The 13302-nt window shown below is 33.0% G+C and overlaps 1 protein-coding gene across 3 annotated transcripts in view; it reads right to left on the reverse strand.

The window, feature by feature from the left end:
- Positions 1-305: 305 nt before the first annotated feature.
- Positions 306-13302, reverse strand: part of LOC115232381 (class A basic helix-loop-helix protein 15) — a 267709-nt gene continuing 254712 nt past the window's right edge. For all 3 annotated transcript variants that reach the window (XM_029802236.2, XM_029802235.2, XM_036512175.1), the window contains one exon: positions 306-1090. In XM_029802236.2, the coding sequence (XP_029658096.1) occupies positions 409-1086 (678 nt within the window). In that variant the 5' untranslated portion in view covers positions 1087-1090 and the 3' untranslated portion in view covers positions 306-408. The remainder of the gene's footprint in view (positions 1091-13302) is intronic.

Below are 13302 nucleotides of genomic sequence, written 5' to 3' on the forward strand. Positions count from 1 at the left end.
ATATATATATATATATGTATATATATATATTTATATATTTGTATTTATATAATTATGTTAATATGTTCGAAAATAATATTATTTTAATTTAAATATTCTTTAAAACATTTACCTAATAAATATAGTATGATATATATATATACATATATATACATACATATATATATATACATATATATATGCATATATGTAAATGTATATATATATGTGATATATATATGTATATATATATATATGTATATATATATAATATATATATATATATTATATATATATATATATATATATATTATATAATAGGCTTATGCACGTTTATGTACAGATATATGCATACGCATACCCACATCTATATTTGTAATTATATACATTTTTTATTCATAAATATTTCTATTTCTGTTAATCAAGCTTTCAGCAAAGACATAGATTACTTTTTTCTTTATTCACTTCCTCTTCCTCGTTATGCGAAATGCTTATACCCTCCGAATCTTGTTCTTTTATCGTACTTGTTTTTTCTTTTTTCTGCTTAGCTCTTTTGATACAAGACTCGCACGTGTCTTTGTTGTGAGTGCTCGTATGTTCACATGCTGTAACATCATTCTCATCTGAAATAAATTCGAATTTATACGGCGTGGGCTCCCCCCGCATTTCACATATCACATTAGTTAATGCTTTTATATAATTTTTTGCTAGCGTCAATGTTTCGATTTTAGACAATTTCCTATCAAGATTTACGTGAGGTATCACTTCACGCAACTCTTGAAATGCATCGTTCAACGAATGCATACGCATCCGTTCGCGTTCGTTACTTTCTAAACGTCGCATGTTACGCTCTCGAGCGCTGAGCACTTTTCTCCGCCGTGAGCTTTTACGAGCACACTTCGCACGCCGTGATTCAACGGAATCTTCTGTAGTAGAACTTGCGCCTGAATCTGATGGTGAGCTTGGTCCTTCACGTTTTGCGCCTCGTTTTCTCATATGGTAATCACTTGCACGCATCCCTGGTAGATCCCAAACCGAGTCATTGGTCCCTTCTCCTTGAATATCGAAATCCAAGCTTGATGTCATCTCCTTAACCTTTGAACGCATCTCCCTGAAATACAGAAAAGAATAGAAGACAACATTTTAAGATGTAATTATAAATAATAAATCGAGCATATCACAATATAATACATACACTAGCAAATACACAGCCAGGACTATATTCACAGGAACATTTATAAAAATTCAATTTTAGATAATATTATATCCTCACGTCCATCGCTCTGTGAATAATTCAAATATAAAAGAGTTATTTAATACTTTTCATAAATTGTAATTCTTCTACCATTTCGCTATATATGTGTGTTTCCCTCTGTGTCTGTGTGTTTGAGTGTATATGTGTGTATATGTATACACACACACATATCCAGACGCACATAGACACACAGGCACACACGTAAGCACACACATACATACAAACACACACATAAAAGGAATCAGTAAGGAAAATAATTACGAAATATTTATGTCCATGAAACAGACATATTTACATATATACATATATAAGAAATTATCATTCTTTGAATATTAGATTATCAAAAACTCATAAACATTAACCACGATTAAATGATTGTCTAAACTTTCACAGTTTCCATTTATTAATATCTAAATATATAAAGCCATATTGTTAACGTTCTTTCACATCAACTTTCGGGTCTATGAAAGTCGTACATGGGAATTGCATGTTAAGTTGGAAGGATGTACGTTTAATCGAACCCTTTCAATTCGTCCTTTTGCTATGTACAATTTCGTGGAAGATACGATAATTCGAAAGACAGCTCATTTGGGCGACACATTTCAAAACTATAACAATTGCACAAACGCCGAAGATCTCATATCGACCTGATTTTAAGCGTAAAATATCCATACGTACAATTCACATAACAACACTTTCTGCAGATTTAAGGCGTTTAACTGAAACAAATTATTTGTGTTACAGGGCAAAATATTAATAGTAAAAAGCGCGTTAACCCTTTGTATTAGTATGGATCTACTTTCTTCAGGTAGGTATATGAACTAACGCTAGCCGATATACCTGGATTTATAATAACAATTTGACGGATCCTTAAAAAATATGCTATGTAGCAATATTTCGTTTGCTTAAAGTTTGAATAATAATTATCGGTATACACGCTACAAATAATCTCTAAATTAATTTCTAAGGTTAAGTCATTCAATTTTTCAGAGATTTTATTCAAATGGTCGGCATTCATATTACTGGAAATAATGCTCATTCATCTTCATAGAAATTGCTTTGTTCGATGTATTATGTAACAAATATCAATGAAAAAGATCTATGACATTATAAATGAAAGCGTGTTCACATCAAATTAATTAAAGTAATATTTTTCTGCCAGTATATTATCCGATCACAACAAAGATATTCTTGAACGTATCATCATTTTCATATCAGAGTCATGTTTAACATGTTAGGAGTGATTACTTTATTTGTAAAAAAGAAAAACAACTTATATTTAAATGTTAAGAGCCAAGATTTTTTGCATATAAACACATAGAATTTGCTCAATCCATTGCTAAATTTATATTTCGTGCATTATTTTGAATAAAATCGCAAAATATACAAAAAGCATAGATGTCTTCTTATAATTGAGCAGGGTAAACAATGGACATACGACAGCTCAAGTAGTAGTAGTAGTAGTAGTAGTAGTAGTAGTAGTAGTAGTAGTAGTATAATAATAATAATAATAGTTATTATTATTATTATTATTATTATTATTATTATAACAATAATGATGATGATAATAATAATAATAATAATAATAATAATAATAATAATAATAATAATAACTGACAGAAAGATAGATACAAATAGGCCAGACATCATATTGAAAGACTTCAATCAAAGAACATGCCTCCTCATTGATATGACTGTCCCAATCGATATAAACGTATCTGTCAGGACCTACCAAAAACTGAGCAAATATAAAGATCTTGAAATAGAAATCAGCAAAATGTGGAACCTGAAGACTAAAACAATACCTGTTGTCATAGCTGCCCTGGGAATGATGGCAAAAGGGGCTGATAGATACCTAACTCAGATACCAGGAAACCCAAAAATGGCAGAAATTCAAAAGATAGTGCTCATGGGAACTGCTCATATCCTACGCAAAATACTTTCTATATAATCTCAAGGTTTAAAACAAACATAATTTTCGGTTTAAAAAAAAAAAAAAAAATTTTAGACATTCATTAGTACAACACCCCCACCCCCCAAATATATGGCACACTAGGCATAACAACAACATGAACTTCCAACCCTGTTGTCTCTTGAGGTCTCTGGGTGAGACTTGGAGCCAACTTGTACAAATATAAAGCAAAAGTCAAACATAGAATAATAATAATAATAATAATAATAATATAACAACAACAATAATTGTAATACTAATAAGAATAATCATAATAATCCATTATATTTTAAGCCCAGCCCCGAAATTTTGAAGGAGCGCCCTACTCAATTGTATCGACCCCAGTACTAAAGTGGCATTTATTGTACCAACCCCTCTCTAAATGATTAAAGGCAAAGTCGATTGCGGCGGAATTTTAATCCCTCCTGATCAGACTACTGTTGGACGCATGCATTTTGGATTGGTTATCTCCTCTTCAGCAGCAGAGATCGGAAAGGCACAACCTGTCAAATAACACGTGAGACAGGTCTCGCATTTCTCGTCATCGTTCAATGTCTATCTGTGCTATCCAGAGTTCTGCGATAAATAAAATTCTTGATCACAGTGCTAAGTAGTGATTTGCATGAATACAAAATTGTTAAGGTTTCTGAATACAGACAGCCTGAAGAAAAGTCTTTGACAATTTTATTCCGACGAGGTAGCAATCCAGCTGGCTATACAACTTCTATACAACTGCTGCAGATGCTGCTGTTGCTGCTGCCACTGCTGCTGCCACTGCTGCTGCTACTACTACTACTGCAACTACTACTGCTGCTGCTACTACTACTACTACTACTACTACTACTACTACTACTTCTTTTAGTTCAGGTAAAAGCTAGTTAAAATTGAAAACAGTTCATCTGTTGTAGCGAAAAAGTTAAATTGTAAAATGAACCGGTTGCAAATAATTGAAAGATTTTCTACATAGATCGTTTCAGTTTTATCGATGTTTAAGGAACAGTGGGCAATATCAGACATATAAGAGATTTGGAAGATCCGAAGTATACGGTTGTACAATTAGAGAACCGGTGCCCAGCAGCGTGTAGTTTCTCGGGATCATTGGTGATTCGAGATAACAATTCAGGCTTGGAAGTAGCAGCAGCTGCACAAGTCCGAAATGCACGGAGGCGGACAGAACTATTCGGCACGCATTCGTGCAGTACCTCAAATTGTGGACTTATGTCGAATATATCTCTCAACAATACAGAGATAATTTATCGTAATAAAACAACCATTGAAATGATTGTGTGTAGATTGAAATAAGATTGAAATAAGAACTTGTTATTCCTGTCAGTCTTTTACATCTATGCCAAGCTGTGAAAATATTATTATTATCATTATTATTATTATTATTGTTATTATTATTGTTATTATTATTATTATCATTATTATTATTATTATTATTATTATTATGGTGAGCTGGCAGAATTGTTAGCGTGCTGGACGAAATGCTTAGCGCTATTTCCCCCGTAGCTATGTTCTGAGTTCAAACGACGCAGAGGTTCACTTTGCCTATCATACTTTCGGGGTCGATAAATTAAGTACCACTTATGTACTGGGGTCGATGTAATCGACTCATCTCTTCTCCCAAAATTACTTCCCTTGTGGCAAAAGTTGAAACTTTTATTATTATTTGTTTGACTTTTGCTTTGTATTTCTACAAGTTGACTCCAAGTCTCACCCACAGACCTCAAGATACAACATGATATTATTGTTGTTGTTGATGTTGTTATTATTATTATTGTTATTATTATTATTATTATATTATTATTATTATGGTGAGCTGGCAGAATTGTTAGCGTGCTGGACGAAATGCTTAGCGCTATTTCCCCCGTAGCTATGTTCTGAGTTCAAACGACGCAGAGGTTCACTTTGCCTATCATACTTTCGGGGTCGATAAATTAAGTACCACTTATGTACTGGGGTCGATGTAATCGACTCATCTCTTCTCCCAAAATTACTTCCCTTGTGGCAAAAGTTGAAACTTTTATTATTATTTGTTTGACTTTTGCTTTGTATTTCTACAAGTTGACTCCAAGTCTCACCCACAGACCTCAAGATACAACATGATATTATTGTTGTTGTTGATGTTGTTATTATTATTATTGTTATTATTATTATTATTATTATTATTATTGAATCAATTAGTCATCTCGAATCAGGTGTTCTGAACATGCAACATCACAGCATGCTTTATATTTTACTTAGAGCATTTGGTTCATTGAAGGGACTCAAACATTATTGTTTAACATAGAGCAAAAATCATTTGAAATCCCAAAATATATTTGTTTCCATTAGGTATCTTATGCTCATGAGAACTATTATATCCTGATGCCCTTATCTAGATATATACATCCCGTTTACGAATATGAAGGAAAACACCAAAGACATCGGCTGGCGTAATGACATGTAACGGAAGTGATGTAGAATGTCAGTGTTATTTTTCGGGATTATATATATTAAAAAGTGTTTCCTTGTGTGTGTGTGTGTGTGTGTGTGTGTGTGTGTGTGTGAGTCTGTCTGTCTGTCTTGTGCGTGATAGGATATGTTAATGTGCATTTCCGCGTTACCCCTTCTTCGTCTATTTTCTTCTTTCCTTCTGTCAATATTAGTACATAGTCAAATTCCATGACAGTCAAATGTTAGATCGATTTTCCTTCAAATCATAAAACATTAATTCATATTTCTTCTTGGCATATGGACTAATTGTGTTTACGAAAGCTACACAGCTATAGGTGGCAATTTTCATTGTAGAACAAAACAAAATTGAACGAACGTCCGTATGTGAAGCAGAGGTCATAGAAATTAGAATGTCGGAGGGAGATAGTTTCAATAGTATTTGCACAATATTAGTTCTTTTGCACTGTTTTTGTTACTGCCTCTTTTCACTTTATATCAAAAAAGATCACATTAATTACAGCATTTGACAATTTATCAGAGGGGAGCGGATCTCTTGAACACTTCCCCCTCCCACTGATGTTTCAGATATAATTTTTAAAAGAAAAATGAGAGATACAAAATTAGAATGGAAAGAAGGAAACGGAATAACTTATTGATTTTCATTGACAATAAATAATTCATGCTAAAGGTCATCTCATTTCACTTCTAGAGAACATCATCAACTGCAGAGTGTGTGTCAGTGTGTCATAAATAACAAGATACCAAGTTATTCATTTTCTGAGAAAGAAATCATAGGAAACGATAAATGGAAGTAGATAATACAAGACTGAAGGTTTTCTAGGTCTTAGTTGGAATATGGCTGAAATACGACAACATCTATTTTGGTCTTTGGAGAAGCAAATCCACAGTGGCCATCATCACGAGTTGAAGGACCGATAACTCTGTAACAAATATAATTAAAAGATTGGCCTACGTGGGTTTGCTTCTCCGAGTGACTTCTCCAATGACCACAAACCTGTCACCCTGTCAAGGAAAGCTGGATGTGCCTCTAGACTTAGACATTTCCAAAACCGCATTTGGTCGTAAGATCCCCCGGCCGAATGAAAGAACAGTAAACTTAATATATTATCAATCAAGTGCAAACACCTATCAGAATCTTGATAATGTTAACGGGTGCGATCTCAAAGGCTCATGATCTGGGTTTGCAATTAATCATGTTCGAAACGCTTCGAAAGAAATTGCATTAACTCCTTTATAACCGGGAATTTATTTCTGATATTTTCTTTATAAAAATCCCTTTAAAAGATCTCCAATTTTTATGCTATATTTTCGTGATGATATATCTTCACTATTAACTTTCAGAATGACCGTGAATTTGCGTGAGTTGGCCTTCCTATTGATGTTTTCTGTGCAGTATGATTTTTTTTGTTTTTATCTTTTACCGTTCTGTCATCCGGTGCTTCTCTGTTGTTGCATTTGTTGTGAACCTTGAGTGACATTTCTTGTTACTTCCTCTGCTTACTCTGCTTGAATACATGTACAATATATTCTAATCAATATATTTGCACCATTCAGTAGTTTAACATCATTTGCTTAAATGGTGTTAACAAAAGTTTAACATCATTTAATTTAATTAATAGATATCAGTATATAAATTGATGTCTGTATATCCAATAACCATAAAATGCTCATTCCTGGCGTATGATGTATGTAACCTACAAAAATACTTACAGACTGAACTTGAATACGTTGTCCAGAGACTTTGTAAAATGCCATCGATACAAGATGAAGTGTACACATGTACATATGGATAGGCGGAGACACACACACGTATATATATACATACACATACACAACTATATACACACACGTGCACTACTATATATATATATATGTCTACAAATGTATGTGTGTATACATACATATGTGTGTATGTGTGTATACGCACATATATATATATATGTGTGTGTGTACATACAGGCATACACACACCATTTTACTTGCACGCATTTTCACACGCACACACACACACATAATATTTTGTGATATAATTTGAAACTTTAAGTGAAAATGTATTTCTCTTCAATCAAGTGTTCAAATGCTGATATATTATTTACGTTTTTTATAAATGCTTTTTTCCAACAATACAAAAAAATTTTCTATCGGCGAACAAATCATATTGATAGTAAAATTTCTCGTCGCATTTCTAAATTGTATTAAAAATTCATGATTTTGCATTTAAATACCGGATGTTGCTACATTGAAATATGAGCGATAGTATGTGAAATACAATATAAACTGTTTTGACGACACATCGTTTTGTTGCTGTGGAAGTTATTCTTTATGGCAAGCGAGCATACATTTAATAGCTTTTAAGACACGTGCCAGAAAAAATGTTTTGCATCAGCCATTTATATGTTTTCTATTGTTATTAATGCTGATAGTAATGATAATGATGACAATAAAAATAGCAGCAATAACAATAATGATAATGATAATAATAAAAATAGCAGCAATAATAATAATAATAATGATAATGATAAAATAATAATAATAATAATAATAATGATAATAATAATAATAATAATAATAATAATAATAATAATAATAATAATAATAATAATGATGATGATGATGATGATGATGATTAGGAGAATAATGATGATGATAATAATGATGATGATAATAATAACAATAATGTTAATAATAATAATAATAATAATAATAATAATAATAATCATAATAATAATAATAATAATAATAACAATAATAATAATAATGATAGCAAGAAGAAGAAGAAGAAGAACAAGAACAAGAACAACAACAACAACAACACAGGAAATAAATGCACAAAACACCTACGCAGTCATTTTACAACTTTATGAAATGAGTAGAACATATCTAAATGTCTTGAAATAAAGAAAAATTAAAAGTGACTTCGTATACCTAATGGGGATCATCTTATTGTTTATCTTGGATTTTGCTTCGGTATTTTCTATTATTGCCACGTTTTGAATATAGAAAAGAAATCGTCAAAATGAAAACGAATAAAAGCTTAATATTCTATGCTTAACGGCTTTGAGTTGGTCGAATTATCTTTAGAAACTGATGTCAAAATGACAAATATGTTTTTTGAAGTTACAGTTAGATAACAGCATACATTATGATGTCCTTTTGTCGCCCTTGCTGTTTATCTCATATTTACGTTGAAGTGAGAGTCTATGTATTCATATATGCATATATGCATGGAAATGTGTATGTGTGCACCTGTACGAGTGAATAATGAATGTATGGAATATAATGACATGCCACGTACCTGTCTGCCTCTATTTCATGCTTATTTTTAACCTGCTCACACACACAAACACACACACACACACACACACACACACACACACACATATATAAATATATATATACATAAACACACATATATGCATATATATATATGCGTGAATATACGTATATGTAAATGTGCGTGCGTGTATATACGTACATGGAAAAAGCTATATGAATGTATATACACATGCATGCACAGACATATATATTATACCTGCGCATATATATGCATGCAATGATATAAATATTTTATGGTTTCTTGTCCTACATTCAAAGTTTGGTTGACGACACCATTCACTTCTTAATTGTTTGTCGTTTGAGATAAGTATTTTATCCTTTGGATATTTAGCAAGTATAATTATTTGCAAATGGTGTTTGTAAGCTGACCATTCATCTTATATATTTTACTTGTTTCAAGTGTTATACTGTGCCCATGCTTGAAGGGATTTTAGGAGAACGAAGCGATTCCAACATAGCTTCTCTTTTAAAGCTTGGTACGTAATCTATCGTTTCCTTTTGCCGGAGCTCTAGCTTACATGGATGCAAACCCGACAAAACTGAATGTCAGGCACAGACACAGACACACACACACACAATACACACACACACACACACACAAACACATACAGACATTTGCATGTATGCATGTATGTAATATATGTATATACGACAGACTTCTTTCGGTTTCCATCTACCAAGTTCACTCACAAAGCTTTAATCAACCCGAGGCTATAGTTGAAGAGACTTGACCAAAAATACGACGTAGTGGAACTGAACCTGGAACCACGTGATTGCGATGCAAACTTCCCTCTGCGCCCAGTGCATAATGCGTCCGTCCATGTCTTCAGGTTGCAGTGAAATATATGCACGTTTTTTTCTGTACTTCTGTCATTGAAATAATGTTTGTTAGGTTGTAAGTTGCGTACAATCATCCGGGATTTTCCATTGCGGATAAAAAGGTGGGAAATCGAATCAATGTACACGACGATGCACTTTCAGGCGAAAATCAAAGACAATTAAAGATTAATGGAATGAAATACTTAAAATGGTGTTGGATTGGAATATCATTTGATCACGTAATCGACCAGAATATTGAATGCTGTTATACATCGTTGCTAACGATGCGCTTTGCATTGTTTTACCTTTCGCATGATACCACCCTGCTGCCTAAGCAAATAGGTGACCATCCCCCCTGATCGGAGCGCTGTTCTGTCACAGGGTTGCCCATTTAAGGCTGATTGGATTGTAATAGAATACAGTCAATTATCTTGCTCAAGAACACAACGTCTCACTCGGACCCAGTATCTAGCGATCGTGAGCATTCTAACCACTAAGCCAAGCACCTTCACACATTGAAATGTTGTATACTGTTACTAATTAAGCCCCTGCAGTCAGATAAATAATGCAGAGCAAGGAGACACTATCCGGTGATGTACTGATATGTATTTATAGAGGAAAATGTAATAAACCGTTCCCCGTAATTTTTGTTTATCTATTTTATTTTCTAATTTGTATTAAATATCTAGCTTTCTGCGCTGCTGATGGGGGTCACAAAGTGACTAGAATATTATGAAAAAAAAAAAAACAGGAGATTTCTAAAGGTTATCAAACCAAAATGATCAAGATGCAGATTGAAAGGCGTGGAGAAACAGAATAGAAAGAGGAGATAGAAGGTGTTTGGAAAATAAAGAACAAGCAGATAAAAGAGATTTGAGAAGGAACGGTTTGTGTTTGTTTTACCTGTTACAAATGTAGTACGGCAAAGTAAACAAATATTTAGGAGGAAAATCGTATAAGCAACATAAACATAACAATTTGTAAAGGAGTAAAAATAGCAAGCCCATGTGACAATAGCATTTCCTTTGAGGGCTAAGGTTTTCGTAAATTGAATACGATTTTCATAAGATATGAAAGAAGAATCGATTGTTAATCTCATCCAGTATATACATACATATATATATATATATATATATATATATATATATATATATATACGCGTATTATTTGATAAGTTAACTTGGAATAAAACCTCGCGTAAACGGAAGCTTAACCTTGCAGGCGATGCATACGGAAATTCAGGCCCATGGTTCGGTGTAATCATTCAACTCTTTCATGCGATATTTCTAAACGTTTTGTATGAAATTATGTATAATTTATAGTAATTGCATATAATGCGTACTTGAAAGAAATCCGTTTCAGATATGCACATGAACATCTCTAAATCTGCCATGTTGGGATATCCAGCCCTAAAATAATTTGTTCCTCACTGAGAACATAGTTTTGCATCGGATCATTTCTCGGATGACCGTTGCGCAGTATATCCCCTTAGGGAAGTGTTTGAATATTTCTTGTGCGCCTTAAGAGAATGCTGCTAAATATATTCCTCTGAATACTTCTAATCATCCACCCAGCGTTAGCTTTTTGTATCTTTTGGCACTCATTTTAATGACTGTGTGTCGGTACGCTTTAATTTATCGGTTGTGCTTCTATGCTCTCTACGGTGTGAATGCGGTTGGTGGAGCACAATTTCTCTTCCCAGTGTTTTAACCCCAGGCCTGACTCACTTAGACTTCAACCACTTCGTTGTGTAGCTTTGTTTTGTATATTTTGATGAAATGAATGTAAACAGAGAAAACTTGTCATTTAATTTATACGAAGGACGAATCAATGCTGAGTAAATCCTGTTTAGAATCGTTTTTATTTACAAATACAGTTTTGCAAGTTGAAAGAGGGTTTGTACTAAATTAGAGAGATTTCGAAAGAGAGATAAGCGAGGAAAGACATAGAGAGATTTTGAAAGAAGGATGGAGGTTTCGGCGTAGCTATAGCCTTGGGATTTTTCCCTTTATAATTGAAATTTAGAAAGGGAAATATCTAATCAGTAAGGACAAAGCCATTACCATATCTACCATCGCTCCCCATCAACCAGGTCAGAAACAACCTCATTGACGCATATAAATTGAAGAACATCTATACCAGTAGAAAGAACAGCATCCACATAACCATCATCTCTCCCGCCTCTATTCTTCTCAAGATAACATTCTCGACCACGTATAACATAAAAACTGGAATTGACACAACAAATGCTATTAAATTATTAGTACTACCAAATCTGTAAACCCCTTGTCACAACAGCTTTTTTCACTTTACGTAAACACGTGAAATTCTATTATAATGGATTCCAATATAACGAATATTTTTAATATATTGATCTTTATTTTTCAAACCCTGGCTCCAGTTATATTGAAAAACAGACAAATGGTTCTCATTATAAAGAACTTATTTCCAACCAGTGATGAAGCACAGTAAAACAAATTCGAAGCTAAGGTTTCTCATTACAGTAAATCTTTTAGTGCCAAAAGTCTGATAAAATAAGACAGGGAGACAATATAGAATATGTGATAGGGGCATGCAGAATGCTATGCTTAGAAGACAGGTGGCCTTAGCAGCCGTGCACAAACTTTAATTTACTACGAAATGTTTACATTGGTTTCAATTGGTGCAAATTGAGTAAAACGAAAACATCAATTATATTCGGCTTTTTTATTACGCATATACGCTAATTTCAACGGTAAGATGTATAAGAATTCATCTGATAATTTTCCAAAAACCGTAAGGGAGAAAGCTCTTCAAAAGGGTCGATCTAATCTGCTTTATAGAATTAGAATTTTGATTTACCAAATAGGACGATATGCGATGCTCTTTTTCCGTATTATAAGCATCTAAGCGTTTCAATCAAGATTACATCATCTTTTGCTAAACAAACTCTTCTCTCTCAGAGAATGTAAATCAAATTTCATAAATGAACTGCCCTTACCAATCTGATAAAATATAATGCAGTTTATGAGAAATCAATTTAATCTACGTTATTTCAATATATAAAGATTTACAATAACAAATACTGTTTATGAGGACCGCGATACATACGTCTTTCGCTATACTTAAGAACTCTCAGAACAGTAGAAAACAGAACTTCAGCGAATATGGCAGAAAGATATGCTGTATGGTACTTATTGGAACAAACTACCAGGTACTAGGAAAATATCAGTCAGGTAGAATGCATACAGCCAAATAAACCAGACAGATTGTTTTTAATTGTCTTTCTATTCAACATTTCCAAGTGATTTTGTATTAAAGTGGAAAATTGAAAGATTTAAATAATTCATGGTGCGCGTTTATTACTTCCTTATTCTTCTAATTGTAGACTTGTACAGGAAAAATAAATAGTTGTCTTTCAACATTTACTAACATATTAAATCCAAAACGGCAGAATCTGTCATGCGTCTATAAATGCATTCATTACATTTCTTTCCTCTCTGCATTATAGAATATTGAATTC

Source organism: Octopus sinensis, linkage group LG2, assembly GCF_006345805.1.
Source record: "Octopus sinensis linkage group LG2, ASM634580v1, whole genome shotgun sequence".
Taxonomy (NCBI): Eukaryota; Metazoa; Mollusca; class Cephalopoda; order Octopoda; family Octopodidae; genus Octopus; species Octopus sinensis.